At 34.6% G+C, this 19186-nt stretch overlaps 1 protein-coding gene across 2 annotated transcripts in view; it reads left to right on the top strand.

Moving 5' to 3' along the window:
* LOC149798754 (glutamate-rich protein 6-like) overlaps window positions 1–19186 on the top strand; it is a 107759-nt gene that overhangs the window by 60338 nt on the left and 28235 nt on the right. The window contains exons 13-14 of one of the 2 annotated variants that reach the window (XM_089957627.1): window positions 803–1132; window positions 13737–13894. In XM_089957627.1, the coding sequence (XP_089813753.1) occupies window positions 803–1132; window positions 13737–13894 (488 nt within the window). The remainder of the gene's footprint in view (window positions 1–802; window positions 1133–13736; window positions 13895–19186) is intronic. The other variant, XM_089957628.1, reaches the window with a different exon arrangement.

Here is a 19186-nt window from a genome sequence, read left to right as displayed (position 1 = left end):
CCACAACTAAATACAGACCAAATTCAGGTAGACACTTCTTTCAGTATCAAAATGCCACAACTAAATACGGACCAAATTCAGGTAGACACTTCTTTCAGTATCAAAATGCCACAACTAAATCAAATTCAGGTAGAAACTCTGTAGTTGATGAGATGCTTATTCTCTCAATTTTGGAATTAAAAGCGTAGAAAGAAATGAATTGAGTATTGTTTGGTTGGGGGGTTTTGTTGTTGATTCAGAACAGGTTTTTGACCATTGTTTGTTTTATGATGTTTTATGCCAGGAATTTATCATGGGCTTAGAGTGTTAGCCTTGTCAGTTCATCATTTACCTCTCAAACCTTGGCAAAGTTTGTGCTTAGATCAGGGAATTCATTTGCTGGTATTACCTGGGATGTGGTTGAAAAGTATTTATATTGTGTGAACACATATATCTTTTAATATATTGTGTGAGCACATCTTTGTCTCATAAAATATTGTGTGAAGACATATCTGTCTCATGTCTCATATTGTGTGAACACATGTCTGTCTTATAAATATATTTTATGTACTCATTACTGTCTCATTATATATGTTATGTACTCATTACTGTCTCATAATATATTTTATGTACTCATTACTGTCTCATAATATATTTATGTACTCATCACTGTCTTGTAATATATGTTATGTACTCATCACTGTCTCATAATATATGTTATGTACTCATCACTATCTCATAATATATTTTATGAACTCATCACTGTCTCATAATATGTTTTCTCAACATATTTCTGTTTCATGATATATTTATCATTCTGCAGCAGAAGCAGCAGATATTTACACTGAAGGATATAAAAATATAATTGTAACTGATGAGGAAAACAGAGTTACACTCAAGGAGGAGAGTTGTCTCCCACTTAACGAACTTATAGATGAGAGTAGCATCCCTTTACATACTATTATTAAAAGCACTTCAGTAAAGGTTGGATCAGGGTACAATGCAAATAATGTGACTCCAAATGTTGAGACTCAGTCAGTCTCTGAAAGAAATGCACAGAAAGGTCATAAACACAAAAAGAAGGGGTCACAAGTACAAAAGGTGGAGGAGGAGCTTGAATGGAAAGTCATGCCATTATACTATCCTGAGATTTGTGAGTCAATGTTTATGACAATTTCATGCACCATAGTGATTCTGAAGAAAATTAGGGACATTGTGGCAAAATTATCATGAAACATTCACATAATCAATGTTTTATTTGAAGTAAAAATTGCAAGACATTTCTTCTGAAGAATTTGAAATTGTTTTTGATCCTTTTTTTGAAGAAAAAATTAGCTTTTCAGCAAAAGTCTTTAGACCATTGGCATCTCTGTCATTTAGGATTTTTTTCATTATGTATGTATGTATGTATGTAATATCAAATGTTAGTAGTGCATTGAAATTGCTATCTTAAGATGAATATTTCTGCAAGAGTTCGAACAAACATGAACTCCAAAGATAACTTGATTTATATGAAGAAAGAAGACAAGAAGTAAGATGTTTATTTTTATGTATGCATTAGTCTTCTTTCGAAAAGAATAGAGAAAAAAGCCTATTTAGAATGAAAAATAAAATACAATATATTTTAAAGGAAATAAGAGTAATATTTGTTGCTAAAATGTCCCTAAATTTTTCATCAGATCTTTTTTGGCTAAACTTGTAATAATTAATCCTAGTGTCTTGATGCAGCTTAAAAAGATTGTGCCATGCATGTTACCATATGCATTTTACCATATGCACATTACCATGTTATTACCATATGCATTTTAGAATTGTGAGATTTTCTTTTGCAGACAGTATTGTTGTGCAAATATGTCATGATCAGAATTAACATTTAAGGTAGCACTAAACAGGTTCAATAGATTTTCCATGGAAAAGACTTTTTATTGTTGCAACATCCATGCTTTTATCTCCATCTAGCTCCCTTATTATTTACAGTGGTTTGAAGAATGGATGATTTCGTGATGTACATACAGTGGGATGATTCTAGCACAGAAACACATTTGTACTTGCCAATTTCAATTTTGTCTCCTTTTGACAATAGCCAAAGACTCTGTTTAGTGCTAGCTTAAAGAATCTCTCATAAAGTGTGCAAAGAGCATTATGATGGTATGTTAAAGATGCAGTTTACGAGAAGAAAGGAAAATGTGATGGAAAACTTAAACTGTTGACCCATGGCTATGACCTTGACAATAGGACCACCTAATTTGGGACACACAAAAATGTTTGAATGATAACACATAAGTATACCAGCTTAATCCATAAGTTGAAAGATTTCTAAAGTTATTGCGCAGAAAGGAAATTGTGATGGAATGCTTTAAATAATGACATGTGTCTTGACCTTGAAGATAGGACCATCACTGTTGCACACAGTCCATTCTATAATGATGATATACCAAGCTATATGCCTTAATTTCTAATAGCTCTGAAGTTGTCAACCAGAATGGAAAGTATTCTGGTAAAAAATTATAGATTAAGAGAAGAATAAACAAAGTTAAATATTTAAGAAATACAGCTGTAATAGGTCAGTTATTGGTTCTAAATAGAAACATCCAATGCACCGTTGTTTTGTCTTTATCTTTGAATTAGTCTAAAATATTAAAAAAACATTTATTTAAATTTACTGTTCATACTTGCATGCTCTTAAAGAAAAAAGACAAAATTGATAATAAATGTACAGAATCATGACACTGCAAATGAGTGATCTCCCCTTTCTTAACTCCCCTTTATTGAGATCTGTTCATTGTGATTTACATGAGTTGTTGTAACCACATCTACACATTTAACAGATAGTATTGCCAAAGATGAATACCTCATTAAATATGTACTTAAATTGTTGGATCATGGCTATAAAAAAAACTGCACAGACATATTGAGTGTACATGTTTAAGTATGTAATACTTAAACATTTACACTTTTAGTCATGATGTATGTGCATAGTTATAGGTTTAGATATTAACTTTAGTATTCATAATTATTCATGTTCTGTAGTAGGCATTTACATTTGCATATTTTTTTTAAAATTCATTAATTCTACATTTAAAATCTTTTATAATTTCAGTGCTCATTTTCAAAAAATAGTTTTACTTCTAGTTTTATATCATGCATACTAGCTTAGAAATACAGTCCATTAGTGGTAATGTTCTGATATTAACATAGAAATACAGTCCATTAGCAGTAATGTTCTGATATCAGCTTAGAATTACAGTCCAATAGCGGTAATGTTATGGTATTAACTTAGAAATATAATCCATTAGCAGCCATGTCCTGATGTTAATTTAGAAATACAGTCTGTTAGTGGTAATGTCCTAATGGTAACTTAGAAATACAGTCTGTAAGTTGTAATGTCCTAATGTTAACTTAAAAATACAGTCTGTTAGTGGTAATGTCCTGATATTGATCAGGTTAAGTTTGAACTGATTTCAAAAAGCCATTTTTGCTGATTGATATCACCAAAATGTACACAATGATGAAACCATGCTTTTTATTATAATGTCAAAGGGCATTAGAATGAAAGTGCACAAAAATAGATCAGTGACTTTGAAAATAAAATAAAGTGTTTTAATGATACATTAGATGATATGAAACAGAGGAACATGACTTTACCATGCTCCATTTCAGAAAATCAGATTTTAAAAGGCAACAATGAATCTTGTTGTATACATTAGGGAAGATGTAAATGCAGAAAGGCGACTTGACTTGGAGTCACATGAAATTGAGAGTATCTGGGTGGAAATTTTTCAAAAAATGCAAAATCATTCCTAGCTGGTTTCATTTATAGGCCACCTTCCTCCAAAGCAATTTGGAATGATAACTTTTTGAAACAAATGGAAAATGTTCTAGCACAGGAGAAAGAAACTTATATACTCGGGGATATAAATAAGGACCTTCTCAATACTCAAATAAGGAACAACTGGATGGAATTGAATCATTAGGCCTAGACCAGCTGGTAAATGAGCCTACAAGGGTAACAGAAAAATCGAGTACTCTTATTGATCACATTTATACCAACCTACCAGACAATGTGGCTTGTGTTAACGTACCAAATGTTGGTCTTAGTGACCACTATCCTACTTTTTTGACAAGAAAGGTTAAATGCAAGAAAAATAAGAAAAGTACACACAAAACGATCACTTACAGATTGTTAAAATTTTTTAATGAAGAACAATTTCTCAATGACCTATGTAAAGTTCCATGGAATATGATCCAAAATTTGGGTGACATAGATGAAGCTCTGAGGGTGTGAACTGACTTATTCATGGATGTAGTCTCTAAGCATGCACCACTGAAAGTACATCGAGTAAAGACTGAAATTCAACCTAATTGGCTTACTACTGAAATCCTAGATGCTATGAAAACACGAGACCAATTCAAGGTGATGGGAAAGCATGCACAATATAAAGTATGGAGAAATAAAATAACAAGTATGATTAAAAAAGCCACAAAAAACTTATTATCAATCATTGCTTGAAAACAAAAAGAGCAACACAAACTTCATTTGGAAAGTCTTCAATGAACTCACTGGAGGAACACACAAAGATCAGACAAAATAAAATTCACTCACTTCTGGTAAATAACACCATAGTCACTGACGACACTGACATTGCAAATGTTTTCAATGATTTTTTCACCAACATTACCACAAAGTTAAAAGAACCAGAGATAGAAAACAACTTTAATGAACTGAAAAAGTTCTCCAGCAGCAAAATCTATAAGGAGGTATGTTTCTCAATCCCACCAGTATCAAAAAACTTCGTTAAAAAATGTCTCAGTGAACTTGATACCAAGAAAGCTACAGGACTTGATCAGATTGGTCCAGGACTCATTAAATCTTCTGCCTCTGCTATTTCAGATAGCATAACATTCATAATCAATTTAAGTATTGCAACCTCATTTGTCCCCAAAATATGGAAAACTGCAAAAGTAACTCCTATTCACAAATCTGGTTCTAATGATGATGCTGATAACTACCGACCAATCTCAATACTACAAACTTGTCAAAATTGATTGAAAAACATGTCCTTGACTCATTCATGTCGTATTTAACCAAACACTTGCTGTTACACCTTAATCAATCAGGCTTTAGACAGAACCATTCCTGTGAGACTGCCTTGATCTCCCTAACTGATAAATGGCTTCAAGCACTTGACCAAGGTAGAATAATCAGATCTGTATTTGTAAATTTCAGGAAAGCTTTTGACATGGCGGATCATGAAATCCTTTTGAAGAAACTGAAAATCTACCAATGTGATGAAAGAGCAATTAGATGGTTTTCTTCTTACTTAAGTGAGAGAACACAACATGTTTACATAAATAATGTTCTGTCTGAACCTGGAACAATTTGATATGGAGTACCACAAAGCTCAATTCTAGGTGCATTACTATTTATTTTATTTATTAATGACTTACTACTTTTACTAAGAGACTCAATATCATCTACAGATGTCTATGCAGATGACACAACATTGTCAGACATCCAAAACACAAAGCATGAACTCGAAATTTCTTTACAGAATGCCCTAAACAAACTGGAAAACTGGTGCACATGCAATGGCTTGGTGGTAAATACTGGTAAAACTAAAATATTACTAATATCTCAACATGGCAAAACAGGACAAATTTTGATAGTGATGAAATATGTCATCCATGGAAGGATGCAAATTTGCAAATGGTCTGTCATGATAAACTACTTGGTGTTCTGGCAAAAAATAACCTATCATGGACTGAAGATATCAAACATATCAGTAAAAAGTCAATTCAAGTTTATGGCTTCTCAGCAGGATAAGACATTTTCTCCCTGAAAGGTACAGAAAACTATTTTATAACAGTTACATACAACCCTATTTAGACTACTGTAATACAGTATGGGGTAATTCAAATGATAAAAACATAGCAAAGCTGGCACATCTTTAAAAAAGAGCATTAGGGCTAATATCAATCCAGAAAGAAAGCAAGGAAAATTTAGCTGGTAAGTTAAAAGTATTACATATTAAAGACCGAATCTGTTTGAGAAAAGCCAAATTAATGTACAGGATATCTCATAATAGTGCTCCTGAATATTTACAATCACTATTCCAGTATAGGCTAGCTGGTAATACTCCCCACCTGCGATCCATGTCTACCAAACAGCATAAAATTCCCAAACCAAAAAAGGAGTTATTTTAAAAAGTTTCCAATACTCTGGAACTCTGCTCTGGAATAGTATTCCAGTTGAGATTTGAAATGCCCACTCTATTTCCTTCTTCCAAACCCAATATGTCCAGTGGCTTCGGAGATGCAGCAAAAATAAATAAATTCCTTTGCATGAGGGCCTCAAGGTAAATTAGTTCTTAACTAATGGTGTTACCCTCTTTAAATAAGGTCATTATTATTATTATTATTTTATTATTATTATTATTAAATAAACCATTGACCTTGACCCTGACCTTGAAGATGCCAATTGTGTAATGTAACACATCTTCCAGTTATAATATGCAAGTGTGCCAATTTATTTATGCTAAATGGCTTGTATGCTGTACAGCCAAAGGGAAAATGCAACCAAACATATTGGCCTTTGACCATGAACATGAAAATATCATACTTTTCATTCTTTAATCTCAAATGGCTCAAATGTTTTAGGCAGAAAATAAACGTTTGAAGGAATACATTAAGTATTTACCCATGACTTCAGTTTTGAAGGTCAAACCCCCTAGTGTGGTATCTGACACACGTGCAAATAATGATGTAGAAGTGTTCCCATGTGACACACATGCTAATAATGATCTGTATGTGTTTCATGTGACACACATGCTGATAATGATGTAGAAGTGTTCCATTGGAGACACATGCTAAAAATGATGTAGAAGTGTTCCATGTGATACACATGCTAATAATGCTAATGATGTATAAGTGTTCCATGTGACACACATGCTAATAATGATGTAGACGTGTTCCATGTGACACACATGCTAATAATGATGTATAAGTGTTCCGTGTTTCATCTCTTTACCTCGGAGTTATAGAGCAGACAGTACATTGTTAACAAAAAAAAAGTTGACCTGTGACCATGACCTAGAAGATGGGACCAGCAATGTATTACATGATTCATTCTTATCAAGATAATACATGTATACCATGATTCATTCATTATTTAATTACAGCACTGAAAGGTATAGACCAGAATGGAAAGTTACAGAAAACTTAAAATATTAAGTTGTGACCTTGATTATGAATGTATGATCTCCATTGTGCTATGCAACACACCTTTTAATAATGGTGTATATCAGATTTAATCCCTAGATCTCAGACAGCTCTAAAGTTATGAAATGGAATGGAATATATAATATTCAGTTATGACTGACCTTGAAAATAGGACCCCAAAGTAGTTTGTGCCACACCTTCTAATAATTATGTATATTAGGTTTATCCCTTGATATCAAATGGCTTGGAAGCTCTAAAGTAATGAAAAATATATTGAGCTATGTCCTTGACCTTGAAAATAGGAGGTGTATGGCACATCTAATGATGCTGTATAATTATACCAAGTTTCAACTCATAATCTCATCTGGTTTTAAAGTCATAAAACAGGAAGTCAAGTGATAGAAATGGATTGAATGGGCAGTAAAATATCATATTTCTCCATCTTTCATGGAGTAATGGGAAGGGGATGATAATCTTAATGAAGTTAAAGGAGTCAAACTTCGTTCTAATCAAAGTTATATAACACCTAAGTCAGTTGGGTTATGAACTTGAAATTTCATGCTCAAATTATTTAGAGCATACTAGATTACTAGACCATACACCAATGAATAGTTTTCATCTTTAATATTGCCTGATCATGGACACAAAACTTTGAATACAATTTCACTCAGAATATTGAACTTTTAATTGATAATTTATTTCATCATTTAGTTAAGATGATGAAAACAACAAATATTCCTTTGTTCTTTTTTCTCTCTCTTTATAGAATGATATAGATATAGTTGTATAAAATATACATTTTTGGAGGACTTTGATATAAGTAATATATTTTGAGTTTGAGATTATTTGTTTCTTACATAAAGGGAAATAACTGTAAGTACTTTTTTATTAAACAAGTTCAACACATTATCAAAAAGGATTCAATGTTATTATAGCCTCTCCCAGCCGTCGAGGTCACATGGAAGGTACCACTAGCATGCTAACATGTGAGGGATGATTTTCTTACTTTGACGTGTTTTAACCCCTAATTATATTAATCCTTAGTGTTGAACCTTTGGAGTTTTCATCACCCACAATGTATAGTCAGTTTGACTGTTCCCACATTCTTGAAAATATTTAGTTGAAATTTTGCGAAATCAATGTTATTTTTGTCAGGGCTGAAACCACTCATTATTTGTCCTGTTTTCCATACTTATTTATTATATTATTTTGATGGCTTTCCCCCCTGCTATCTTCTACCCCAGCCTCTCTGTTTGGCACCTCAGCAGTCACCCAATGACAGCTATTTCCATTTTAATTAGAAGTGTTCAAAGTACAAAGTATGACATGGTACGAGATATGAAGTAGTTCATAGGCTGAAAATGAAACAGTGGATTTCTCAGAGTCTAGACAAAGTTATGTACATTGAATGCTTGGATTCCAGGCTTACATGAAATTGTATATGTTTATTTCTATTTCATTTTTTATTTGTAAATACCATGTATACTCTTGTTTAAGTCCGATCCAGATGCAAACTATAATGAACCAGCAGCACAGGCTGTATTTGGTTTGTTATGTGTAATCAGTAGAACAGACAAAATAGACCCTGATCTAATGGCCTTTCAAGCTTTACAGATGATGGTGATGTACAATTAAATATGTCTGCCATAACTAACAAAAGACAAATGTTTGAATGACTTCTCAAATACAGCTCAACAGAATTTGACCAAATTTGACGGAAAGCATCAAAGCATCAACTTGAAGATCCTTAAAGATTTTAAATGTGATTCTGATCTGCCATTATTAATAAAAATAAAGAACCTTTGAAAGACTAATTAACAGAGTTTAACGAAGTTTGGTATAAGCATCCTAGCATACAGGTTTTCATGTTTGTACAAATTATGTCATTCCACCATCAAATATGACATAAGTTGCTGAAATTAGGAAGGGCTTTATCTCACAAAATGTTTAAGTGAATGCTACCAAGTTTTACAGAAAACATCTTAAATGCTTCTCAAAAAACTGCTAAACAGAATTTGACCAAATTTGATTGAAATCATTTTTACAGAAAACATCTTAAATGCTTCTCAAAAAACTGCTAAACAGAATTTGACCAAATTTGATGGAAATCATTTTTACAGAAAACATCTTAAATGCTTCTCAAAAAACTGCTAAACAGAATATGACCAAATTTGATGGAAATCATTTTTGTTTCAAGGCCATTTAAATTTATTGAAATGATCCAGATTGGTCTCTATTATTACAAAAAGAAACACTTCTTCTCAAGAGCACCTCGACAAAATGTCATCAAATTTTTTAGAAAGCACCATGGTTTGAAGGCCTTTCAGATTAACAGAAGTGCTGCTGATCTTACATTGAATATGGCTAAATGAAGGACAGAAACTTCAAAACAATATTTGGTCAAGACCAATCAACATGATTTGATGAAATTTTGACAGACAGCACCCTACTAACCCAAATTTCTTATCAAGCTGCTCTTGCATTTTAAATTACGGTAGATGTCAGCCATTTGAATGATATCAGGCCTCTTGTTTATGTTCTTGTATTAAAGAAAGAAAAAATACTTGGAAGACTTGTAGCTTAGTAGCTGATTTAAAATTACAAAGAAATGAGTATATACTAGCTGTCCTCTCTTACAGAGAAATGAGTATGTATTTGCTGTCCTCCCTTACAGAAAAATGAGTACATACTAGCTGTCCTCTCTTACAGAGAAATGAGTATGTATTTGCTGTCCTCTCTTACAGAGAAATGAGTATGTATTTGCTGTCCTCCCTTACAGAAAAATGAGTACATACTAGCTGTCCTCTCTTACAGAGAAATGAGTATGTATTTGCTGTCCTCTCTTACAGAGAAATGAGTACATACTAAATGTCCTCTCTTACAGAGAAATGAGTTTATACTAGCTATCCTCTCTTACAGAGAAATGAGTTTATACTAGCTATCGTCTCTTACAGAAAAATGAGTACATACTAAATGTCCTGTCAAGGACATATCATTGTCATAATGAGTTTGAAATTTTGTCTAATTGTTTTGACCTTTTTGTGCTTGAGAAGATGACATAAAGCCACCAATTTGGAAAAAATCCAACTGCTAAAATAAAAAATAAAAATACAATACAGTTATATTTACTGTAAAGTACTAAAAAGAATAAAAATACAATAAACTGACACAATAGTTATTATAAATTGCTAAAACAAAATCCAGTAAAGTGATAAACTATTTATTATAAAGTGCTAAGATCAAAAATCCAATAAAGGGATAAATTACTTTTTATAAAGTGCAAAAATAAAAGCCAGTAAAGTGATAAATTACTTTTCATAAAGTGCTAAATAAAAATCCAATAAAGTGATAAATTACTTTTCATAAAGTGCTAAAATAAAAGTCTAATATCCTGATAAAATATTTAGTATAAAGTGCTAAAATAGAAGTTCTTCATTATAGCCACCAATTTACATCAGGATAAGTAGCTGTTCTTCTTTAGGCTAAGGACCCCAAATATAATCACAGATATTGTATATAGATGCTATTGTATTTGTGTACAGTTATACTGTATTTTTTTTCCTTTGTAATTTGAAGTTTACAGTTATTTGAAATTCTGTGTTATGTGATGTATGTCTGAGAAGACATTTTTGACAGAAGATCTTAGCATCAATTATGTTAATCATGCATGATGACTTGGATGCATTTTTCCAAAAAACAGGTAAACAGTTAGCAATCTTTGGAATAGTACAGTTAGCAATCTTGGGAATAGTACAGTTAGCAATCTTGGGAATAGTACAGTTAGCAATCTTGGAATTAGTACAGTTAGCAATCTTGGGAATAGTACAGTTAGCAATCTTGGGAATAGTACAGTTAGCAATCTTGGAATTAGTACAGTTAGCAATCTTGGGAATAGTACAGTTAGCAATCTTGGGAATAGTACAGTTAGCAATCTTGGAATTAGTACAGTTGATTGTTTTAAATATTTTCAGTTCATTTAGGATTAGATATATTTTAATCCCCTGTTATTAAGGCATTCTGAGTTTATAGAATATGAAGGGGTTGCCTTGACTAAATTCCAGCACTTACAGTGGTATAGTTACATTAGTTTCATGAACAAGTTCAAACAATTGCTAAGACCATTTAATATTGCCATTAAATGAAAATTCAACCATACTATGTACATTTTCTTTTTCACAGAAGGGTTTTTACAACATTTACTACATGAATCTTGTATGTTGTTTTGTTGTTTGTATGCAACATGCATTGGATCAATAAACGTACTTGTAGAATTGGTAATTCAAAAAAAATCTATACTGTTTGTATTTCATTTTATACATCATATTTAATTTATACCCATTATTCTTGTTACAACTGGGTCTTACAATCTTGTTAAATTTCAGTTGTTTTAATAATACCATTGCATCATTGGTCTCTTTTCACCTTATTTGTTTTGAATCCGTTTTGTGATATTTCTAATTTTTTAAAGGAACAATTACTTTTTTTTATTTCTTAAATACTGGAATTATTACAGCTTCACTATCACAAAAGATTTGTACTTTAAATATTAAATCTTTTAATGACTTTAGAAAATTTTTATAATTATCAAAATGAACTTTTCATTTAACAGCAACATACTGTATTTAAAATTCAAAGGAAAGATCTGTGCTTTTAAAATTGTTTATAATCACCATTTTTGGACATTGTTTTTTCAATGTATGCTCATTGTTGTTGATATAATTGAGAAGAAAAAAAATGTGCACATGATCATTAAACCTTCTGCACCCTCATACTCTGTATTCTGATATCTGATTGGCCCAATTAAAAATCACTGACCAATCAGATGTTATAAGCTTTTGTTGAGTGTAAATTTGAGTGTGAGATTCATTTTCTAATTTAGGGGCCTGGTAACATTTTTGAAGCATATTTCACTACAAAAATCCTATTCCCAATTATTGAATAATGATCCAACTTAAAATTCTTTTTTCCAATCTGTTGTTGTATGTTTCTTTTCCAACATGTTGCATGATGTTTTGGTTTTTAATTTTATCAGTGATGTGAGTTTGCTTAAACATTTAAAGAAATATATTTGGGATGGAAATGGGAAAAAATTAAGTTTGATTTTTACCATCTGGTAGTAAAACTTTTATTAAGATAATTTTCATAAGTGAAACATCATTATGAATTGCCTTGACTGTGACAATATCATTATGAAATGACTGTGACAGTGTAGTTATGAATTGATTTGATTGTGACAATATCATTATGAACTGACTTGACTGATAATATCAGCATGAAATGACTGTGACAGAAACATTATGAATTGCCTTGATTCTGACAATATCATTATAAATTGACCTGACTTTGACAATATCATTATGAATTGCCTTGACTATGATAATATCATTGTGAATTGACTTGACTATGACAATTTCATTATGAATTAACTTGACTGTGACAATTTCATTATGAATTAACTTGACTATGACAATATCATTATGAATTTACTTAATTGTGACAATATCATTATGAGTTGCCTTGACTGAGAAAACATTGTTATGAATTGACTTGGCTCTGACATTTCATTATTAATTGATTTGACTGTGACAGTATTTTAAATAAATTGTGGCATTGCAATGCTACTTTTACTAATTTCAGTAAAATGCATTTTAATTGCTAGAACAAAAAGGATAAGTCCTGTTTTAGTTTGGATTCTGTATGTTTGCTTTGCATCATTAATATTAAAATATCCTTGCATGGTTTTAGTACTTTTTGCTTGAAATCTTTGTTATAAAAAGCATGAAAAGAGCAAATAATGCATCTGTTTCTTAAAGGCTTGAATAATTTAGAAATAGGCTGAGTAATGCTTATTCTAACTGGATGCTAATTGACATGCAGTTTTCTTGTGTTCAGTTAACAAATTTATTTTAAATACTTTATCACCTCAACCTATATTTATCAAGATTTTCATCTTTAAAGAAATTTGTTTGCCAGAAAAAGTCAGTGGTAAGAAAGGTATGGAGATATGTCAAAATATATTAATTCAAAATTTAAACATTTCTTCAATGTGAATAATTGATGTCATAGTTTTAAATAATTAATGAATGTAGGTGTTTATTAACTGTGTCCACAATTAAACAGAATTTTCATGTTATTTCATCATTTTAAATACAATATCAACTTCGTTGGTACTTACCAAAAGAAATGTTTTCACATAGGCTCTAAATGCAAGACGTGATGCTCAGTGATATTCTTACAGTTTAATGTTATTATTATGCAGTTATTTTTATACAATTGCTAGAGTTTTGTTTCATTCACAATTAAATGATTTTAATTATTCCTGTCATTAAGAAATGCATGCTTAATTGGCATAAGGAAAATTTTCAGGAAAGTTTACTTTTAATTTCTTTAGTTACTGTAAAGTGAAGGAAAATATTAGCAATGTATTGTTATGCATTGTCATTGGATTGACTGTTGGTTACTCAGTTGTAAAGTTCAGTTGATTTTTATATATTTGTCTCACCTTGAAACTCATTAATAAAAGATATTCCATTTCACAGTTGCTCGTCAGATGAAGACAATCAACTACCAGTTGTCTTCTGTAAGATGTATGGAGGAAGGTTGGACACTGCGTCCTCCAAGTCCCCATGATGATGAATTAGGAGATGATGTCTTCACACCAGAACCTTTTGACCCAGATTTGCTGATTCAGGGAAAGGTAAGAGTTTAGTGTAGCGAAAACCTCATCAGTAACACACTTGAGACTTTTTTTAAAAACTGTAACTTGACATGTGATCTTTCAGGACAAGAGAATGTATGTGACTAGAAACAGCTCTTATCATGAGAGTGTCTTACAATGTCCCACTAGGAACAGTTCCAATGCTGTCATTCCCATGCCAAGTGCCCATGGGAGTTGTCTTACAATGTCCTACTAGAAACAGTTCCAATTCTGTTATTCCCATTCCAAGTGCCCATGGAAGTTGTCTTACAATGGCCCACTAGAAACAGTTCTAATGCTGTCATTCCCATGCCATGTGCCCATGGGAGTTGTCTTACAATGTCCCACTAGAAACAGTTCCAATTCTGTTATTCCCATGCCAAGTGCCCATGGGAGTTGTCTTACAATGGCCCTCTAGAAACAGTTCCAATTATGTTATTCCCATGCCAAGTGCCCATGAGAGTGTCTTACAATGTCCCACTCAAAATAACTCCAATGCTGTTATTCCCATGCCAAGTGCCCGTGGAAGTTGTCTTACAATGGCCCACTAGAAACAGTTCCAGTGCTGTCATTTCCATGCCAGTTGCCCATGAGAGTTGTCTTACAATGGCCCACTAGAAACAGTTCCAATGATGTTATTCCCATGCCAAGTGCCCATGGGAGTTGTCTTACAATGGCCCACTAGAAACAGTTCCAATGCTGTTATTCTCATGCCAAGTGCCCATGGGAGTTGTCTTACAATGTCCCACTAGAAACAGTTCCAATGCTGTCATTCCCATGCCACTTGCCCATGGGAGTTGTCTTACAATGGCCCACTAGAAACAGTTCCAATGCTGTTATTCCCATGCCAAGTGCCCATGGGAGTTGTCTTACAATGGCCCACAGGAAACAGTTCCAATGCTGTTATTCTCATGCCAAGTGCCCATGGGAGTTGTCTTATAATGTCCCACTAGAAACAGTTCTGATGCTGTCATTCCCATGCCAAGTGCCCATGGCAGTTGTCGTACAATGGCCCTCTGGAACAATTCCAGTGCTGTTATCCCCATGCCAAGTGCCCATGGGAGTTGTCTTATAATGTCCCACTAGAAAAATTTCAGTGCTGTCATTCCCATGCCAAGTGCCCATTGGAGTTGTCTTATAATGGCCCACTAGAAACAGCTCCAATCATGAGAGTGTCTTACAGTGTCCAACTAGAAACAGTTCCAATGCTGTTATTCCCATGCCAATTGCCCATGGGAGTTGTCTTACAATGTCCCACTAGAAATAGTTCCAATGCTGTCATTCCCATGCCAAGTGCCTATGGGAGTTGTCTTACAATGTCCTACTAGAAACAGTTCCAATTCTGTTATTCCCATACCAAGTGCCCATGGGAGTTGTCTTACAATGGCCCACTAGAAACAGTTCCAATGCTGTCATTCCCATGCCAATTGCCCATGGGAGTTGTCTTCCAATGTCCTACTAGAAACAGTTCCAATGCTGTTATTCCCATGCCAATTGCCCATGGGCGTTGTCTTACAATGTCCCACTAGAAACAGTTCTAATGCTGTCATTCCCATGCCATGTGCCCATGGGAGTTGTCTTACAATGTCCCAGTAGAAACAGTTCCAATTCTGTTATTCCCATTCCAAGTGCCCATGGAAGTTGTCTTACAATGGCCCACTAGAAACAGTTCCAATTCTGTCATTCCCATGCCAGTTACCCTTGGGAGTTGTCTTACAATGTCCCATTAGAAACAGTTTCAATGCTCTCATTCTCATGCCAAGTGCCCTTGGGAGTTGTCTTACAATGTCCCACTAGAAACAGTTCCAATGCTGTCATTCCCATGCCAATTGCCCATGGGAGTTATCTTACAACGGCCCAGTAGAAACAGTTCCAATGCTGTCATTCCCATGCCAATTGCCCATGGGAGTTGTCTTACAATGTCCCACTAGAAACAGTTCCAATGCTGTTATTCCCATGCCAAGTGCCCATGGGAGTTGTCTTACAATGTCCCACTAGAAACAGTTCTGATGCTGTCATTCCCATGCCAAGTGCCCATGGCAGTTGATGTACATTGGCCCTCTAGAACAATTCCAATGCTGTTATCCCCATGCCAAGTGCCCATGGGAGTTGTCTTACAATGTCCCACTAGAAACAGTTCCAATGCTGTCATTCTCATGCCAAGTGCCCATGGGAGTTGTCTTACAATGTCCCACTAGAAACAGTTCCAATGCTGTTATTCCCATGCCAAGTGCCCATGGGAGTTGTCTCACAATGGCCCACAGGAAACAGTTCCAATGCTGTCATTCCCATGCCAAGTGCCCATGGGAGTAGTCTTACAATGTCCCACTAGAAACAGTTCCAATTCTGTCATTCCCATGCCAGTTACCCTTGGGAGTTGTCTTACAATGTCCCACTAGAAACAGTTTCAATGCTCTCATTCTCATGTCAAGTGCCCATGGGAGTTGTCTTACAATGTCCCACTAGAAACAGTTCCAATGCTATTATCCCCATGCCAAGTGCCCATGGGAATTGTCTTACAATGTCCCACTAGAAACAGTTCCAATGCTGTCATTCCCATGCCAAGTGCCCATGGGAGTTGTCTTACAATGTCCTACTAGAAACAGTTCCAATGCTGTCATTCCCATGCCAATTGCCCATGGGAGTTGTCTTACAATGGCCTACTAGAAACAGTTCCAATGCTGTCATTCCCATGCCAATTGCCCATGGGAGTTGTCTTACAATGGCCTACTAGAAACAGTTCTGATGCCATCATTCCCATGCCAGTTGCCCATGGGAGTTGTCTTACAATGTCCCACTAGAAACAGTTTCAATGCTCTCATTCTCATGTCAAGTGCCCATGGGAGTTGTCTTACAATGTCCCACTAGAAACAGTTCCAATGCTGTCATTCCCATGCCAAGTGCCCATGGGAGTTGTCTTACAATGGCCCACTTGAAACAGTTCCAGTGTTGTCATTCCCATGCCAAGTGCCCATGGGAGTTGTCTTACAATGTCCTACTAGAAACAGTTCCAATGCTGTCATTCCCATGCCAATTGCCCATGGGAGTTGTCTTACAATGGCCTACTAGAAACAGTTCTGATGCCATCATTCCCATGCCAGTTGCCCATGGGAGTTGTCTTACAGTGTCCCACTAGAAACAGTTCCAATGCTGTTATTCCCATGCCAAGTGCCCATGGGAGTTGTCTTACAATGGCCCACTAGAAACAGTTCTGATGCTGTCATTCCCATGCCAGTTGCCCATGGGAGTTGTCTTACAATGTCCCACTAGAAACAGTTCCGATGCTGTCATTCTCATGCCAAGTGCCCATGGGAGTTGTCTTACAATGGCCCACTTGAAACAGATCCAATGTTGTCATTCCCATGCCAATTGCCCATGGGAGTTGTCTTACAATGGCCCACTAGAAACAGTTCCGATGCTGTCATTCCCATGCCAATTGCCCATGGGAGTTGTCTTACAATGTCCCACTAGAAACAATTCCAATGCTGTTATCCCCATGCCAAGTGCCCATGGGAGTTGTCTTACAATGGCCCACTCGAAACAACTCCAACGCTGTTATTCCCATGCCAATTGCCCATGGGAGTTGTCTTACAATGGCCCACAGGAAACAGTTCCAATGCTGTTATTCCCATGCCATATGCCCATGGAAGTTGTCTTTCAGTGTCCCACTAGAACAATTCCAGTTCTGTCATTCCCATGCCAAGTGCCCATGGGAGTTGTCTTCCCACTAGAACAATTCTAATGCTGTCAAGCAGACCTTGGATACAAACTGTCCATGTTATTCAGCTAGTGATACCTTACATGATGCAAAATTTGACAACTGCACAATGGCTGTAAATCACATATATGAGTATGTTGCCCCATTACCTCAAAGAACGTGTTATTAACACTGATAAAAGTGAACATGAAAGGTGTTTCACATGCTTATTTCATACAACTGATATTCATTCAGATATCAGCTGTTCCAAAAAATGAAATTTGGTTAATGACATAACATAACGTTTGTGTGACACAGGGTTGATAATGTTAAGCAGTTTTTTTGGTCATGTTTTAGGATTAGCATGGTCTAGCAATCAAGATTGCATTACAGTAATCTGTATTTACTGCCCTCACACAAACACACACACACACACACACACAGAGCATGGTCTAACAATGAAGATTGCATTACAGTAATGTGTATTTACTGCCCTCACACACACATACACACACACAGCATGGTCTAGCAATCAAGATTGCATCACTGTAATCTATATTTACTGCCCTCACAGACACACACACACACACAGAGGCACACACACACATAGAGCATGGTCTAGCAATGAAGATTGCATTATGGGACTTTTTGAATAAATCAACAATCAAATGCTGTGGAACTGATTTTGCTTTGAAGGTGTGAAATAGAGCTCCAAGGCAATCAGTCTGGCTTTAGGTGACATATCTCCACTGATGCATGTCTGTTTGCCTTCAAGGAAGACATTAATTATGTCAGAAACAGTAGTTGACCTTATATCTATTTCTTAGATGCTATGAAGGCTTATTACTAAATAAATCACTAGACCATATTCAGAAAGCTAACTGATAGAAACATTATATTGATTGTTATTAATTTGCTTTTTACTTAATACAACAAGCTACATTTTGTGTACAGTGGGGTCCAATAAATACTGTGTATTTCCATGCAACAAATGGCATATGGCAAGGAGGTGTGCTATCCCCATTTTTGTTTAATGTATATATTGATTTTAATCATGATTTGATGGTCTTCTGTTTGATGTAACATTAGCAGTTTATTTATGAATAACTTCATTTTTCTGATGATATGTCTACACAGCCCATATATCGGTGGATAACAAAAGTTATTTGGAATATGTGAGCATTTCACATCAGCAAATAAATACAACACAAGAAAGACTATGTATGTGTTTCAGACCTCAGAATCTGAAAAAGAAGTTAGGCTTTGTGGAGAAAAGCTGCTGTTCATCAATGAGCATGTGTTCCTAGGGCATGTCATTTGTTCAGATTTGTTAGATGATAATGATAATAAAGAGAATACCATTCTCATTGTATATGAGCAAGTATGTAAGTAAGATCTTTTAAAACATGCTCTACAGATGTGAAAGTTTTGTTTTTCATTGGTTATGAAAAGTGCCATTGTGTATCAGGAATGTTTGTGCACAACAATATCAACAGCCATTGCATTTTGCTAAGAAAGAGAGTGTACTCATTTAGAAGTAGAATAGCTAGTAGTAATAACAAAATCTTCAAAGAAGTATTTCAGTTTGCTTGCTG

Source organism: Sinohyriopsis cumingii, chromosome 5, assembly GCF_028554795.1.
Source record: "Sinohyriopsis cumingii isolate HCF-2022 chromosome 5, ASM2855479v2, whole genome shotgun sequence".
Classification (NCBI taxonomy): Eukaryota; Metazoa; Mollusca; class Bivalvia; order Unionida; family Unionidae; genus Sinohyriopsis; species Sinohyriopsis cumingii.
The sequence above is the reverse complement of the archived record's forward strand: the minus strand, read 5'-3'. Positions and strand labels throughout refer to the sequence as shown.